This window comes from Acyrthosiphon pisum, chromosome A3, assembly GCF_005508785.2.
Source record: "Acyrthosiphon pisum isolate AL4f chromosome A3, pea_aphid_22Mar2018_4r6ur, whole genome shotgun sequence".
Classification (NCBI taxonomy): Eukaryota; Metazoa; Arthropoda; class Insecta; order Hemiptera; family Aphididae; genus Acyrthosiphon; species Acyrthosiphon pisum.
The window spans coordinates 23,722,871-23,742,211 of record NC_042496.1 but is presented as its reverse complement, the minus strand read 5'-3'; the positions used below and the strand labels follow the sequence as shown (position 1 = coordinate 23,742,211).

Sequence of the window (19,341 nt, the reverse complement as noted above, 5' to 3'; positions counted from 1 at the left end):
TACATTGCACATAGAATAATAATAAGTATAATACCATAATATGATCTCAGTAAGTATTTAATAATATTATCTTACTATCTTAGCATAGGTAAGTATCGCCGCAAGTCAACCATAGTGTAATATTACTCTATGAAGTCAGCATACAGTGAACCATGCTATCAGCATGTAGGTACTTAAAACAATAAAACTGATTATTGTAAATACCTTGTACCTACGTCATCAATAACAAAAAGAATTATTATTTACAGAAAAATAGTTCATAGTGAGTCGTGTAATTACTAATTATCGAATGTTCTATAAATTAATTTCAAAATGAATCTTTCTAAGTTTCTATAAACTCTGATGTTATATCTTTCTCTTTTAAAAATGACTCCATAGCTATTGTTAGGTAAAATTTAAATAACATGTACAATATCAGAAAGTGGGACAAATTTTTTGTTTTTATTTAAATTTTATAAAAATCATGTTATTACCGTTATTATTTTTTAATAATAATGCCCCAGATCTGCTTTCCGTACCCATTAATTTCTGTGTTCCAATCAATCCCTCAAAACATCATACACCCTTTCGTATCCCTACCCATCCCAACTCATATGGTCGGAACTCACAACTATCATATAATATTATGTTCATCAATTCTTTATAACTACCACGGCTATAGATAGTAGTCTTTTCTATCTAGACTAGACTATCTTTAATCGTGATAACTACATAATAGCGTTTTCCACCATACCGCCGAGGCACAACAAAACACCATCCGATAAAAAGCCACAACGGTTCTTAATTGTCGTATGGTTTTATGTCGTTTTCTAAAATGAAATTCGACACAAAGCCACTCGACAAAAAGTCACCATAGTGAATACCAACGTAAATAGTGTATACCACGGTCTTAGAAGATATCTTCTAAGACCGTGGTGTATACTGAAGAGCCTAGATAATAATATTATTAAGTATATACGGTAATTAACAATATTTCAACGACAAAAAGCCACTTAATGGTATTAAATTATGAAAATGAATTATTTTTTGAATTGTTTTGGCGCCAATTTGTTAAAAATATATGATATTATAGGAATTCAGATTTTAGATATTGAGCTCTATTTCTAACGGTACAAAATTTATCTGGTGAAGCAATAAATTATAATTATTCTAAAAACAGATATTAATTTATCGTCATTTGTCAAATACTCAAGTCTAATAATAATAACTAATAATTTATATTTTTAAAAAACATTCTACTCAAACATGAACTACCACCTACTTTTTTAACTTTTTTTTTTTTGAACATTTTTACTGTTTGAATGTATCATTGTATTTCTTCACATAGAAATTAGTGAAAGCAATTAGTGAGTACCTTTTATAAACATATTAAGTTAAAGATCATTTTTTAAATTAAATTTTTTTTTTTAGAATAAGGTTTTCAATGTTTGCATGAAGTAGTGCAGAAACTTAAAATTATATTAAAATGTATAGTTCTTTGGAGACTACTGGTGTCTGGATCCAATAGGTACTATTATAATTTATAGTAGTAAATAGGTACATAAAAAAAATAAAAGTTGGGTTATTATAATACGTGTATAACGAATAACGATGTATTACTGATAATGTTTATGAGCACTTTTAAAAAATACATAATACCTACATAATCTCATTGTTATATAATTTAATTACATTTATTTTTATAAAAGTATGCTGATTACTTTATTCATTAGAAATAAAATACAAAATTTTAACATTGATATAATACGTATTTCATTAGGAAATAATGAATAAAATAATACTTAGTCAACCAATTAATTATTTCAAAACAAAAAAATAGAAATAATAATTGAACAATATATAACAAAATTAAATATAAATATTTTGGAGTTGAATAAATAAATAATTTTATAATAATTCTATTAAAAGTACATTTATGCTAGCCAGCATTAAAAAGTAGGTATAAAAATCTAAGTTTTTAACAAGGACCATTTAACAGGTTCTAGGACCATTGAACACGAAAAATATCAGCAGGCATATGTTCAAGCCAGAAGGCTGGCTTCTTTGGCCTCTGAGGCTTCTGGAACAGAGTTTCATAAACATTTAAAATTACTCAACTTTATCGCCAAAGCTTAGGAGAAAAATGAAGAAGTTGAACTAGATAACTAACATTTACATAACAATTTTTTACAGCAGATGGATGGACTGCTGTACAACAAATTACTAATGTCAAAAAACAACATGAAACTTGAGTTTGTCCTGTTTGTTCAAAAGATGCTTCCACAAAATCCATTTGTTGCAATCGCTATTTGGATTACGGTAATTGATATGAGATGTATTATTAGTATTAATATTACGTCCAATCAGGGGACAGGACGTCAAAATACATAGTTTTACGTTGGACGTGAAAATAGCCACTACATATTTAAAAACATCAAGTTTATCATGAGTTTAACATACAATGTTTATGTATCACATAAAAAAAAAAACATAAATATATTTTATTAAATAATTTGGATGTTGTAACATTAGTCAGGAATGAATATGGGTTCTATATTATAATTAAATACAACAATTGTAATATTTTCCAAAATATGATCTATTTTGTTACCACTTTCTAATCTCACCAAGCAATTGATCCCATGAATAGTAATCATTTTATAATTTTACAAAATGCCATTTATCAACTGCAACAGAAATGGTAACAACATATTATAATATGTAAAACTAAAAAAATTATTTTATCGAGCTGCAAAACTACAATTTAAAGGTCATGCCATTAGACCTAATGCAGAACCATACATTATCAACTGTAAAAACCATTGAGATATTAAACAATATTAATCAAGTATTATCTAATACACTAAAGGCTCTGCCAAACAGAAAGCGTTATTTTCACGTCGCGTGATTTTGTAATTTGTTACAACGCGACGTTATTCACGCAAAGAAAGGCAATGGTTCATATTCCATGGGAAAAATTGAAATTGACAAATCGTTTTTAACAGGATAAATAAAATATAATATTGGTTGAGTTTTGCTTGGCAACAATCAATCATAATTCAGATTTTAACCAAGATAATATCCCATCAAATCGTAATTAGGAAAATGAACAGTCATATAGGGTTTTTGGGATTAAAGTAGAGAAAAAAATGTTTGGTTGTTATCAGGGCAGCGTTTTGCAGGGTTAATTATATTATTACTCTATAGTTTAATCCATCCTCGTGATCAAAAGTTAAATTTCAAACGTGCACTAATACTTACACAATTGAGTGTATATAATGCATTTTAAAATTTAAAAGGCAAAGCACAACCCCTCAAATATTTCCATATAATTTAGTTAGTTTGGTATCATTCAATTAATAACACAGGTTTATAATATATTATATTATGATATAACTTTTTTTAGACAAAAATCATACTGAATCGTTAAAAATAAGAACTTAATTTTTTTATTATTAAAATTAAACTATTTAATTTACCTTCTGGTAATAATGGGCTAGGCTCGGATAGTGGCAAACTCTCCGATAATATTGCTTGAACTTTTTCGTCATCAATAGTTGAAGCATTATTCAATATTGTGTTCACACTAAAATCAATCATTATATTCAACAATATAGTTATGGAAATATATCATTGAAAAAATTGTTTGTATTAAAAATGTCCTTACCAGGATAAGCCGTTAGTGTTTTCTTTTTGTAATAATGCTTTCCAGTATTCATGAGTATCACTCACTATTTTTAAAGCAAATTCCGCATCTTTGGGTTCACCATTAAACGGAATCTTATTCTCAGGTTTACCATCTGGAATCCTGTAAACCTTCATCCATTCTACAGTGGCTTTTAGTAGACCAGGAAAATGTTTTTCAATATCTTTAATGTCTAGAAATAAAACCACATTATAAAAATTAGCAGGATAGTAGAATTATTTCATACAAAAAAAAAATATTTAAAAAAAAAAGGATAAGGTAGGGCTGGTAGCATATCAAATTTAAATACCGGTATCTCGTAACAGTTTACTACCTGTAAGCTGTATTATCAGTTATCCGGTATTTTCATTAAATTTCAATTTTCATAGATAATAAAGATATGGATAGGCCACGCCCATGTTAAATATATTTGAGGCCGCATTCCCAGAAGGGAAGGTAATTGAGGCTTCTTTATATTATTGATAGTCGATACTCGATATAGGTATACTTTATTTAGCCTCAATTGTTCCCCTCGAAGACAGCTGATAAGACCATTATGTCCTATCCATATCTTTATTATCTATGTTCAATTTAGAGCAATCTTTCCAACCTATGAAAATATAATAATTATATCATGTACTAAGATAGTAAGGACTGGACACAGTGGCCAAAATTGTAATAACTTAGGATTAATTCCCACCCCCTCCCCCCATACTAAATTACCGTGACAAAATAGAATCACTCACCACCCACCCACATGCCTTGTCCTGTCTCGTCCATACTATCTTAGTTCATGATTCATTATAAAAATAATGGTTTTGTAATGTAATTATTGTTTAAAAAAGGTAATAAAATATTTCTTATACGAAGGTGGGAGTTTATAAAAAAAAGTTTATTTCTACAAGCTGTTAGATCAAAAGTTCATAGTCCGTTTTGCAATCGTTGACTACCATATACAGTGGAACCACAATTAGTAAAAATTCAAGGAAAATGAAATTTTTTCGACTAAGATTAGGTTAGGTAGAATAAGCAAAGTACTGTCATTTATTTCATCTTATTGAGGTTTCACTGTAATTGAAAAAGTAGGATTATGGACCATTTACATCCATATTTTGTTTAGCACGATACCAAAAATAGATTTTCCGAATATTTATATCGAGGACACATGTTTACATTATTTTCGGTAATTACTTTGGCATAGTATTTTCAGAAACTGGATACTAGTAGGCAGTAATTATAATTTATACTAATATAATTACCGTTTACTTCTGGTGCAATTGGATCTTCTACATTAATCACTAGTACCTTCCAATCTGTTTCTCCTGGAAGTTAATCATATTTATTATTAGGTATATAATATATTTTTAAATTATCAGCAGCAATTAAATACCTACATTAAATATATTTGTATCTTAATTATGATGGTTGTAAAATATAAAATATTAGCATTGATGATAAATGATTTAACAATAAGTAATTTAAAGATAAAATGTGAGGGGTAAACACCTTGGGGGGGGGTAATCAGTGTACATAAAGTGATGGTAATCATGGGTATTCATAGGTAATCATGGGTAATCATAGGTAATCTTTGTAGTAAATCATGGGTAATCACAGGTATAATCATTGAAATCAGTAATCTGGTGTACAAACTTTCTGTCAGGTATTTACCCCTCCATAAAATGCATTATTGCTAAAAGATCATGTTAGCACTTAGCATCATATAATATTATTACTTTTTAGACATAAAATTGTTTTTATTAAATAATTAGATATTATGTCAGAAATTATAATCTTCCAAAGAAATTGTTTGAAGATGATATCCTATTATAAATGCATAGGCATTTATATTAGATGCATATAAAATGCAATAAAAGATTATTTTCTGACATTCCAAATTATTTGTTACTTAAACTATAATTACATATAAATATGTAATAGGTATAAGAAGACCATAATCCATTTTTAAATAATGTCTATAATATCTCATTGAATATGAATACAGAATAGGTGTTTGAATGTGTAACATAAATTATAATACTTGCCCTCATCAATCAACGCAAAAATTCCCAATACCTTAACTTTAAGTACTTCGCCTCGTTTAGCTACCTTAAAAATCAATAAACATTTTAAACACGATTTATAAATGTTTAAGAATCAAGTTTGTAGCATACTTTGTACCCAATTTCAAGTACATCTAAGGGATCATTATCCCCCTTGCACCCTGTATGTTCGTCAAGCAATTCCGGGTTTTCCCAAGTTTGAGGCAAGGCACCATAATTCCATATGTAGCCTTTGTGTGGAAACACATTTGGTACAAAACGTAATTTTCCTTTTTTCGTATCTTGAATGATAGGGTTTAGGGCAGATTTTGTATTGATCTAAAAAACTTTTATTTAGTAATTAGTTATTTCTTGGTATGAATAGTTGAAAATCTAACTTCCATTTTGGCATTTGACCATCTAGGTATTTCAACTACCATATTGAATACTTTGCCTGTATTATCAGCCAGCAATGGAATATCGTGGAATGGTGAAACTATTCCTTTTTCATTTTCTGTAATAAAAATTAAACTTATGAAGTTATGACTTATGGACATTCGATACTTCCAATATGAAGGGAAAACATATTGTATTAAAATAAATTTAACTAAAACTAAAACATATTTTATAGTAGGTATAATTTAACAATATGCATTTATATCTCGATTTATATATTTTGTAATTGATTTGGTAAGTACCCTAAGATTGTTGTGTAGTTTACTGAATAATTATCTATGTTTTAAAAATAAATTAAGAATGTAATTCTTTTTTTATTACAGCCACAAGACATGATGGTTTGACGACAGTTGAACACTCAAACAGCCTATTCTTTTTAAAGGTTTATAGGACTATAAAGTCTTGACTATTCAAGTGTTAGGGAAATTATAGGTACCTACTTCGCAGTGGTTTCCCGTTGCCTTTTTATAATATAAAATAATAAATATTCTTAATAAATGTTTAAGAGGACGTGAATTTTTGTTAATTTTTTATACATCTTAAAATACTCATAACTCGCGTTAAAATTAAAATATACTAAAAAGCATATGAGATTACCCAGATAATAACCTTATCTTTAGATTTTATAAGAGGTCAATTCACTCTAATTTTTAAATTAATGGAGCTACACGTATTCTGCTGACTGTACAATTTGCTATGTTACGCACTTGTAAGACGGAGACAACACTTGCGGGTATCACATTCTCTTAAGGAATTTGAACTGATTTAGTGATTACCTACTATATTATTATGTTTTTCCTTAACCTACATAGCCGTGAATAAATTTGAATATAAATCTCTCAAACATACGTCTCAACTCTCAGGTTATCTACCTATTATTAATAATATAAAATATATTTTATTATTTTTACTATACCTATATTTATTTATATCTTTTATATAGGTACACAATTCAACTTCAGGTGGTAATTTTTCATAAATACATCGATAAATACTTAGTAGGGGGACAATAAAATAAGACCTTGAATGTTTGAACATTAAAATCAAAAACGCACAAATGTGTTAGACAACTATTAAGGCATACAATAATCCACATCAAATATCGATGGCAAATTCTGGATTTGTACAAGCATTTTTCCTCACAATATAACTTCGAAGTTGACTTACTTATGTACAATTTGTAGTCAATCGTGTTGGGCGAACCTCTCTCTTCGATCTGGTACGTAATTTTGCTATATTCCTTGTTAGCCGTCCGCCGTATCGCCGTCGAAATACATAGTGGACTGATTCTTCGGAAACCGCTATGTTGGCGGAACACGGATTGCCGAATTACCGTTTGGACGACTATTCCGAAAATCATGATACCCGAATCTTATCAGCGGTATTCGGCAATTAGTGCACGGTTATTGTATGGTAACCGAGTAGATAACAGTGGGCAAGTGGCAACCACGGACTGAGAATGATAGTATACAGGACTGGTATCGAAAACATTATCAGTGATCCCCAAATGTTTCCAAAGGTACAAGCATAGAATATTCCATGGTACAAGTTTAGCACCTAGCGCCATCTATGCTAGAAATTACACATTAATCATAATATTCATTGTACACCGGTAAACTTTTTGTAAAATTATTAAATTTGATGTTTTCTTTTAAACATTTACAAATAAACTAACATAAATTATTTTAATAACTAAGGGTATATTTATTTGATGTTTACTGCTTAGTACAAATTACTGAAGCAAATTAAAGTTTGAAAAATGTTGGTATTTCACAAGTCACAACATAAATGACTTTTTGTGGGTACAGATCATTAAATCAGAAAACAGATATTAATAATTAATATGTTTATGGTAGAGATGATACTATTAGAATTAATAATGTAACTGAGTGATATTGAATGCAATATATTTAAAATTTAAGGTTTTTTATGACTTAAATTAATAATGTCTATTATCTAACTATTGCCTTGACTCAATGCTTTAAGACCATACTTTTACTAATTGGTATTATTACCAGATATAACAACTTCCTAAAATATTACTTTATTAAAACAAACTTTATTCTTAAAAATATATAATAATATAATATATAGATATTAGATAAATATATGAATTATATAAAGAACCAACAGTGTACACTGTACATTGACGAGACATTTTAAAATCAGTGCATACACAGAACACAAACCAATGTTACGGACAGTCACTTAAGTCGATGATACGTCTACAAAATATACTAGCCAGTAGGATTAGGTTTCAAAAATACAATTTCAATAATTATAATATATTATTGTTTCAAAAATAATTATCTTAGTACGTTGCCAATATACGCTAACAGAATGCGCTAGTAACCACACCTGTACCTTTAGAAATATTTGAGGACCGGCCTTCTACTACCCCCCAGCCTTGTCGATTCCAGTCCTGTATATCTATTAGTCCGTGGTGGCAACAAGTGTCCGTTGTAGACAAGTTTTAGTTATTTTTTTGAAATGTCGACTTTGTGACCTAAGTCAGGCCACCTAACGTATAGAGTAAAGTTAAAGCACAGATTATATTAAATTGTACCTATATAATAGTTTTATATAAAACAATTTATGGTTGAAGTATGACAAGTAGCGTCGTGGCTCCCTGCCGGCTACGTTCGCGAATACAATGGATTCACATAATGCCGATATTTGAATGCTATATCGAAAACAGTTAACAATATTGGTTGGATCTCAACAAACGCAGTTTTGACCAAGATCACTGAGAGTGAGGCACTTTGTTATAAACATCATATTCAAATGTTATTATACATATATTAACTATTTATTTTTTTCCCGAATAATTATCAAATATTATCGATTACCTTAACATTTTTACGATATTGGATTTTCAACCGTAAATATTAAGAAATTTTCATCTATCGGCTTCTGATATTTTGTTGTAATTGAAAACGAATAACCATAGACACGCTAGACATTTAAACATCATATTAAAATGACCATTTTCCATAAATGGTAACATTTTCTAACTATTTTGACTTTTTTTTTAGATTCTGATTGACTGAGTGGAATGATGAATGTATTGATTTTACAATGATGTGTGTTTTTTGTTTTTATTTTTGTGTCTGTTATCACGGTTTGGGGCAGTAAAACTGCTTCAATTATCTTTAACAGTATCTTGTTCGATGGGAAAGTGAATCTAGTTGGATTCAGGTCTCGGGAGATCAAAATTTAAAATTCCCAATAGTTTTCAAAAGCACCGGGAAAAACAACATTAAAATTAAGGAAAAACTAAAATTTTCACAAAACTATTTTGGTTTCTGGTGTAACTCTAAAACAAATAAACGTATCATACACATATATACATGACATTTTCACTGGTTGTTTATATTTGCATTTTCCATACACGATAACATTTTCAAAATATTTTTATTTGTTTTGAACTGTTTAGGAACATTTTCAGTTTCCAATTTTATTAGTCTTTTAGATTCTGAGTGGAATGATGAATTTAATACAAGGCTCCTATACTATATTGTTACAATGACATTTGAAAAATATTAAAAATCCTTAGTTACCGTTTTTTTTTTATGAGCATTTAAAGTTCAAAACTTGACAAAATACGGAAAAATCACGAAAATTAGCAAATTATTTTGAGTTATGGATTCATACAAATTTTTATTTTAGAATCTAAGATTTGAAAATGTAATACGAGATTCCTCATAACTCATAAGCAGGCACGTAGCCAGGATTTTATTTTATTTTTTTTTTTTTTGGGGGGGGGGGGGTGGGAGTCGAAATAAATGTTAGTAAAATTTTTATGCTTAATTGATATATAAAACCTTTAATTTTTTTTCTATAAATTGACAAATTAAAACCTTACAAGTTACAATACAGTACAATCTATAATTATTTAAAATTTTCAACTGATTTCTATAATATTAAATTTCTGATTTTTTGAGCCATTATATTCAATAGGTACTTCGTCTGTAGAGATAGACACTTCCCAATGTACTGACGGAAGAGCAAGTCCTGTTAAACGCTCATTTCCAGTTTTGTTACGAAGCTTCAATGTTTTTAAGCGTTTTTGTGTTGAAAACGAGCGCTCAACTGCTGTTGTAGAAACTGGTAGTGTTGCCAAGATTTTCAATAAAAAATTTATGTTTGTGTAAAACTTTGCATCACATATATCCATAATTTCAGTGGGTTTTTTTCTACATTTACCCATTTTTCACACCATAATAAAAATTCAGAGTCTGTAGGTTAAGCTGTTAAATAAACTGTTAAGAACAGACGAGTAGAGCGAATAATAAAATAATTAATAATCAAAATTATTTCGTCATGAGCAGTGAACTCGTCCAGCCGACAGCCCCTCAGGCCTTGTGACTATACTCTGTCCAACGGGAGAATGCGACTGGCTCGGCGCTCGCGCATCCAAATCATAATTATAATAATAATTATAATCATAATATTTTCGTAAAATTGAAAAAGGGGGTTCGTATTCGAAAAACAGAAGTTTGTTTTGTCACAGGGTCATCCTTAAGAGGTTCAATTAATCTCAAGAATTCGAAAATATGGACTATTTAAAAATTCCAAGGACCAGAATTTTAATATATACTTTATTTATGCGTAAAAATAAGGCGAGAATGCTTAAAAATCACCCTGTATAAATAAAAACGAAAACATAATTAATTATATTACCTATAAAGTATAATTTTATATTTTATACGCCTGTGAGCACTGGGTTATCCAAATTACTCGGGGTCCTTAATGCTTATACGTATATTATATTATATTATACTTATATATTCATTTATTTTCACATCCCATGAATAGTCGGCCCATGTGTATAGATCAGCCCATAACTATAATACCCCTATACGTAGGTACCTACCTATAAATTATAATATTATTGTAAAATTGAGTTTTTATATAAGATTAATTTAAGTAGAAAATGTGTAACCACTAGGAACGACTAATCACCACTGTTTAAACTATTGTTTGTTTAAAGTTACAGCCAGTGCTGCGTTAATTTACAACCATCTTAATTCTTAGAAGCACCTGCCATTTTGTATTTGAGAATAAACACCTATTACTCTTAAAAAACGTTAAATTATAAAAAAATATAGAAACTGTTGTTCACACACAAGGTTGATTATCAGAATAACTGAGGGTCGTACTGAGTACCTATTCAAAAAAAAAAAAAAAACTTTTTCTTTGTTCGAATGATGCCACAGCTCAAATCCTTGATACGAGTGGCAGCTTAAAAAAAAACCATTGACTGCAATACTTTTATAATGTAATATACCTACTATTTTTAAGATTCTGCCGAACAAAGTGAGTTTTTTGAAATTCTATACAGAACTTTTTCTGAAAAATACGATAAAACTAACAAACCCATCGCTTACGCGCGAACAACCAATTGTAGAGTTCGAGAAGGACTTTTTCCATTACTACAACTGCGTTTAGGTATCGTAGAGACTTTTAATTTTAAATAAGTGAGAATGTATTGGGTGCACTATTACAATATTACATTCACAAATATTAAACACTAAATAAGTCCTAATTTATTGTTTTTATTTGAAACATGTATATAATATCATCTTAATACATATTGTTGTTTTGAGTAGGTAATATCTAATAACTAATAAATATTTAACCAGGTAGGTATTTATACTATTAAGAAGTTATCAGCACTTGATGCAGTGCACAATATTTCTTATCTCTCTCTCTCGATCTGAGCGCAACAATTTTGCTTTTATCAGAACCTGCATTCCTGTTAGCATTAATATTAGAGTGCATTGACATATTATAATATTAAATATTAATTTGATACACCAAACTCTAAAAGTTAAGAACAGTAGGTATGAGGTGTCTGTATCTATGTTTGTAATGTTTTATGTTGCTTTTTTTTTACAATGTTTCAATTTTTCTGAGAATTTTCAAACTATAATATTGTACCTAGGTAGGTCATAACTTCGGAAGTCATAACTTACGTAAAGCTGCCGGTGAGTCAGAAAAAAAATAAAATTCAATATTAGTACTCTGACCTTATCTTAAGACCATCAATGTTCATACAAAATGTACTTATAATATTATACAATATACATATTAACTATATAAATAGTTTATCACATTTTAAATCTGTACACATTATAATTTCGTTAGTATGTGCACTTAAGTGCAACTCATATTATTTTATAAACACTAAACCAACAATATATTGAGTTTCATTTTGAATCATGTTCTAAATGTTATGACTTATGATTTTTATTGTTCCCCAAATTAAAATTGTAATGCACAATGGCTTATGTCGAGGTAGGTAAGTAAAACTATGCGCGTTCCTATATAAAACTATTCAGTGTTCCTATCAGTTCCTGTATCGCACCAAAAAAGCAGCAATTTGGTTTGATTTGCCATATCAATTGACTATTCAATAATTCACACGAAAACGTGTTATTAATCTGATCAATGTATAGTAAAAAAAAAAATAAGATATTTGTTTTGTATTCATTTTATTTTTTTGACAATAGTACAAATTTTGATAATAATATAATTTATACACCACGATTCTTAAGAATATCAAACTAATAAAAAAAAAATCATTTTATTTGAAAGTACAATTTGTTTATGATTTATAACAGTATAAGTACTTTGAAATATAATATAGTTTTTAAGTTATAATATATTTTAATATCGTTGATTAGATTTCATTAAATTCACATTCAATTTATATAATAAACATAAATTGTAAATCATATTTTATATACGTAACAATTAATCACAACTTCACGTGTCAGACATATATATAGGTAAGTAGGTACTAAATCACTTCTATGTAGGCAAATAGGTATTCAATCTGGTCATTTAAGTTATATATTATGGTAGGTAGTTATATGGTAAAATATAAAAAGAAAAATTCGATAAAATTTCTGTTTTTAATTGTATGTAATGTAATAATGTATAATGTAATATTTTATTAAATACTGGGCAGTTACATTAATATATTACATTTTGACTGAATTTGAAAATGTAAAAATTTCAAATCGTAAAAATTGTTCACGGCAGTTGTTAGGAGTTATAAGGGCATCTAAGATAATGATAAACGTTTTTTAATTTATATTCCATTATTTAAAATAACCTTGGTACACATTGTCCTTCTCTTATTAAAGCTGTTTTGTACAAGAGTTAAATTATAAAAAAAAAATTTCTTTGTCACATTGGACAATCCCTTGTAGCTAATATAATAAGTGCTTGTCGACCCATTTTTGGTCCCTGCTTTTAGGAACATATTTATGTACAGGCCTAAAACATAAAGAAATTACCCCATATTGGTTTTACCCCCAAAGCTGTCACTTTTTATACATGAGATCATTCCTTCAAGTGTGTTTATGTTATTCCTACTAAAAAATTCATCGGTAACGAGGTTAGACGGCAACCAATAATAGAAAACACTACCATGGAAAACTTCAACCCGAATATCTTATTATACGTTTATTTACAGATGGTAATTTATATTATGCATAGGTACCTATTACCTACACTAAAAAATATGTTTCATTAAAAATCTGAAAACTTGATCGTAAAAATTGACTTTTGTCGATCTTTATATTTATATATTATATATACAATATACAGGGTGATCCACCAGGCACGCTTATTCCTATTTTTCCTTAAACAATGAATTAGTCAAAATATTCCAATTTTTGGTGTTTTTAAGTACCAACCTATATTAAAGGACAACATTTTAAACTATTTAGATTTGTTATAAAGTATCATTCAGAAGGCTCTGCTACGTACCTAAAATGTTCAAATCGTCATTGCAGACCTAACCCATTATTGCATGGATCTACAGTAGGTAACTATAATAACTAGCAATAATAATAGTAGTTAATAGGTACACAAAATTAAATAAATCAAAAACTATTTGTTACATTTTCGAATTGGATACCTACATCAACAATTTCAAAAAAGTTATCTGCTTAAAAATGTATAGGAAAAATAGTAATTTTGAATTTTTCATTTGAAATAAATAAGTTGTTTTCCCCACAGCGGATATTCGTTAAATTGTACCTACGAAAAAATCTAAGTATTTGAAAATATTTTGGTCTATATAGTATAATTAAATACCTATAATTCTTTATCAAAGAAAAACATGGGGGTGAGCATGCTTGGCGAATCACCTTACATATTATGAATATGAGTACCTACCTATAAATGTTTGTAAGGTGTTACATTTATTTCCAAAATCTTTTAAATCGTTCATTAAAACCAGAAATATTTAGGACTTTTCATTAGGTAGAGTTCAGTACAATGAATAGAAAATTATAAACTTCACAAAAATATACACAAATTAATCATCAAATGGTTTTGTTTGCAAACATTATTCGTTTTTTTACAGGTAAAATGTTCTTATAAAATGCAGCATTGAAAATATTAAGGCCGTGTTAACCTATACCGATTGTTATTATCTCCCTGTACATTTTTCCCGAAAACTACTGAACATTTTGCAATTTTGTCAAAATCAAAATAGGTATCAGATATATTTTTTAATTTAAATTTATAATCAATAGACGTGGTTTTTGAAAGAAACATGTTTTACTTCCTTCATCCCGTTTAAAAGCTAATATACTTATAAACTAATATCATATACAATATACTTATGCCGTTTGGCTATTTGACATTTCGTTACTTACATTGGCGTTAGAAACATTATGAGTTATAACCAATTACTTATGAAATAAAAACAAATACTTAATTGTAATACTATTTATTTTTTCCCTGCTGTCAGCGATGTCACTATGAAATAATACTATATGATGGTTATTATTTATTTGGTAATTAAATAACAAATTTCCGCTACGTTAAATGTACACGACACTAAATTTTGTATTATAATATGTATGATAATGTTAACATTGGAAAATCACGTTAATCGTGTCTGAATGTAAATTAATATTGAAGTGAATGTATTATTTTTTCTTAAATAAAAAAATCAAATTTTTAATCAAGGAATTCAAGTTACTATTAAAAAAAATAAATCCCAAAAAAAAAAACTAAATCTCGTCCATTGTCTGACCATACATATTATTGGTAATAAATTACATTAAATTATTAGTACTTGAACATACACCTAACATAATATTATATTAATTGGTATTATATAATTTTTGGCCTTTATGTATAATGATAATGATGATAATGTTGATATCGAACATGTTCTCAAAGTATATTTTAGCTTAAATCGCGCAACGACTCTTCGAAGACGAGCTTTGTTGAATCGTCTTCCCTGCATTGACCTTTATGCCCACTCGATGGTTATTGTTCGTATATATATTATTATTATTATTATTATTATTATTTTTATTATCTTTATTACTATATTATATTATTATATTATTACTATTACTATCATTATTATAATATGGATATGGGCCGACGAAAAGCGATACAAACAAATAGGTCGCACGCGTTTATATTATAATAGTCAGTGGCGTATTTAGGAGTTGACACACATTTGGTATTAGCACTTCTGATGATGATAATATTATCGCACATTGCAATAATATTTTAGATCATACAATTTTATTTTATTTTTTCAATCGTTTTAATATTTTGAAATATGGTAGGTATTTATAAAGATGATTGTTCCTCACACCGCGGCAAATACCGAGAAAATAAAAAGAGAATTATTAAAAAGAGTCTCGGAGACAAATTCGTCAGCTTCGTATTATAATATGTATGCGCCTTCGTACGTCTTACGCCACTGGTTTTCTCGTCGTATAGGTACATAAAATTTTCACCTATGAACATTATAATATAATAATGTATAAACGTTAAATGTTATACGCGCGTGTGCCTACGTAGGTATATATTAAATATTTTATAAAATAACACACTTGTGCCGGGATAACCATGTGGATCCCGCGAACAGTCTTAAAATCATTATATTATTATTTTTTTTTTTTGTTTTTTTTTTTTACTATAAGTTTTCGTACCTATTTTTTTATCTCGCGGCCCTGCGCACTCGCTCCCGCGCACCTCTCTCTGCTGCACACCCCACAGCCACCGTGGAATACACTATAGTGGTGACATGTCCTCCGCCGACAGTTTTTCAACACACGACGTATAGTTCGAAGTTACCCCGTCGTAATAACGCGGATAAGTATAATATAGTAAACGCGTAAGGTAACCCGTAACGTAACCTATAACAATGTGGCAAAATACGATTAAGCACGCTTTTATTTTCAAGCTATACTTTTTAAGTGTTATATGTGTACAATTGAACACGCATGATTTTTTATCTACCTATATATTAAAAACGTTGCCAAAATTATTGAAACGAAAATCGTGGGTGATGGCTCGAACACTCAACGAAAACATGCAGATTTTCTTTAAATCTTTAATTTTTTTGATTTAAATTTAGATGGCAATTGGCGCGTTTTAACACCGCGGCCAATTCCTCCGGTGAACTTTGGAAATGAGCGAACAATCGTTATTTCTTTTGCCATTCGTCAATTATTGTCGGACTTTTAAAATATGTATTTCATTTTGCTCAAAAATTGCTCAAAAATTCAGAAATAATAATTTAGAACTATTCTTTCTTGCAGCATATTATATTATGGTTTGATATTTTATTATGTTGTGCATTGGTCATTTTTAAAAAAATTAATAATATGGCAACGGCGTTAAATCACGAAATCGTACTCAGTATCATGTTTTGTTTTCCCAAAACCGGCAGCTTTATATTCCGTTGATGTAATCATTTTGCTCAGTCCGCGCTCAATTGTCAATACCTAGTCAATAATACACGTCAAAATTATTGATGGCGCAATCAACGCGTGCTCAATCGTACGATAGGCCCTAGCACGTTTGGCGGCAGTGTGCCAAGGGGGGGGGGGCGTGACGAGAAAAAAAACCCGAAAACGAACGTGTATATAATAATATATAAAAGTTATATAATATTATATATAAACATAATATGCGGTGACCGCGGCGCTATATATATACGGCCGCCGACCGGTCATGGTGGCGGTCATCATCACGCGCGGAAGTGCGGTGGCTGCCTGCGGGTGTTCCACTTGCACTTGAGTATCCGCACGTAGGTCATGCGGAACGTGGCGTTGCACAGGGCGTAGCACACCGGGTTGATGGTGCTGTTGATGTAGCACAGGTAATAGAAAAAGTCCCACATGCCCTGCGTCACCCACTCCTTGTTGCTGTCGGCCTCGTTGCCGCTGCCGTCGTCGCCCCCGGTGGCCGCCGTGAACGGTTTCAGCAGCACTAGTATGTTGTACGGCGTCCACGTGATGATGAACGTCAGCAGTATGGCCGACAGCGTTTTGGCCGCCTTCCGCTCGCTCTTCTTCTCCTGGAACTTCTTCTTTTTCTTCTCCTTGGCCTGGAACGCGGCCCCCTGCGCCCGGGTCAGCTGCTTGGGCTGCACGATCTTCGCCGCGCTAAGCGGCAGCCGCATGTCCTGCGACGACGGCCGGCGCGACATTGGGCCGCCCGCGCCGTGCCGCCGCGACTCCTCGTAACACCCGTGATACTGCCTCACCGTCGGCGCGTCTTGGTGGTCGGTGTCGCCCGGCAACTTTATCACGATCGTGTACACCTGCACATATTAATATCGAACGTGGCACGAAAAAACCACGCGTTCATATATTATTAATATTATTATTATTATTAATTGTTGTTGCTATTTTAGTAGTAGGTAGTTGTATTAAAGTGCCGATGCGTCCACTGACATTGTTAAAACTATGATTTTTCTACAAAAAAATAGCATTATAATAACATACGGTTTGAGGGGGGGGGGGGATGATTTAGGAATAAATTTGAATAAAAAAAATACTGAAAATCATTATTGTTGTTTTTAGTATTCTCCAATTAAAGCGTTATACGAACCTTTCTCATATAATATTATATAATAAATGTTTCGGTGTTTTTAATAAGATTTACATACAATATTGTACAATACATGTATATATATATATATATATGTGGCGCGGTCCGCACACTCATCTGCAGAAACGCTTTGAGTGTACGTATGTAGGCCGGTTTTACTAGCTCCCGGATGAGTGACCACCAGGGATTTTTAGCAACAAATCATCCTTGCCACACATACAAACTGCCAATCAACCGTTCCTCCCCCCCTACAAACAACCTACAAACAAAAAACAGGTAATGGCCATAATTGCCGGGCTTAAGCTCAAAAAAAAAGAAGATACATGTATATGGACAATTGAATAGTATTGATATCTAAGAGAACGAGTGTAACAGAAAAAATTAAACTCCATTTATTATATTATGTAACTTATTAAGTATATACACCTACGATACCAAAAATAATTTTAAAAGGAGGAAAACATTTCTATATAGATGTATTATTATTGTTCGACGTTCGTCCTACTCGAAAATGCCTTGTAGTGCAATTATATTTCATATCTAAAAATATTAGGTATTTGGTATATCCTACACCTTAATTGGCCATGTTTGTTTATACATAATATGCTTCTCAGATTAAATTATGAATTACAAATACAGAAGCTATAAAGTATTACGAAATAAATAATAAATGAATAATCTAATAGAAAAACTAATGACGTTATGTTATATAATATGACCATCCATAAATTACGCACAATAACGACATAAACGCAATGCAAATATTTTAAAACTTTAATTTTTCATAAACTTAAAAAGACATCGGGTGCCGGGTGACATCACTTTGCGTAGGTGGGTAGGTTATTATATCATGGTTATCATTATTATTCAACGTGAAATTGGATGAAAATGGTTTTTCATACTGTTGTATCTTCTTTGAATTAATGCTAATAGATAAAATAAAACCAACACATAATATATTATTGTTATTGATTTATATTGTTTAACCGTTAATTACATTTTAAATTATATTATGTACACCTGAGCATTTTTTTTTTTTTTATTGGAAATTTTAAACGTCAATATTAATCATTTGAACGTTTTAAATAATCATATTTTTACCATTTTAAAACCCGCTAATAAAATAATATCAGTAAATAATATGTTATACTTAATATTTATGACTAGAGTATGGATTTTGATGGCTTTTCCTTTTTTTCTATAGGTACCTATCTGTTCAAAACTAATCTTTATCTGGTATAATAATTGTGATTCGTATAACGGAGAATAAATATTCAACACTTAAATTTACTT

General features: G+C 30.0%; 2 protein-coding genes across 2 annotated transcripts in view; both read right to left on the bottom strand.

Moving 5' to 3' along the window:
- Positions 1–2,418: 2,418 nt before the first annotated feature.
- Positions 2,419–7,602, bottom strand: LOC100165677 (inorganic pyrophosphatase). The gene is made up of 8 exons (XM_008189111.3): positions 7,327–7,602; positions 6,102–6,217; positions 5,836–6,042; positions 5,707–5,770; positions 4,924–4,986; positions 3,647–3,857; positions 3,459–3,565; positions 2,419–2,666 (listed from the first exon to the last, which is right to left on the bottom strand). The coding sequence occupies exons 1-8, from the start codon at positions 7,517–7,519 to the stop codon at positions 2,638–2,640; spliced, it is 990 nt and encodes a 329-aa protein (XP_008187333.1). The 5' UTR covers positions 7,520–7,602; the 3' UTR covers positions 2,419–2,637.
- Positions 7,603–13,853: 6,251 nt separating this feature from the next.
- The window catches only part of LOC100164141 (muscarinic acetylcholine receptor DM1), a 38,005-nt gene continuing 32,517 nt past the window's right edge, over positions 13,854–19,341 (bottom strand). The window contains exon 6 of the mRNA XM_008189110.3: positions 13,854–17,758. Within this exon, the coding sequence (XP_008187332.1) occupies positions 17,183–17,758 (576 nt within the window). The 3' untranslated portion in view covers positions 13,854–17,182. The remainder of the gene's footprint in view (positions 17,759–19,341) is intronic.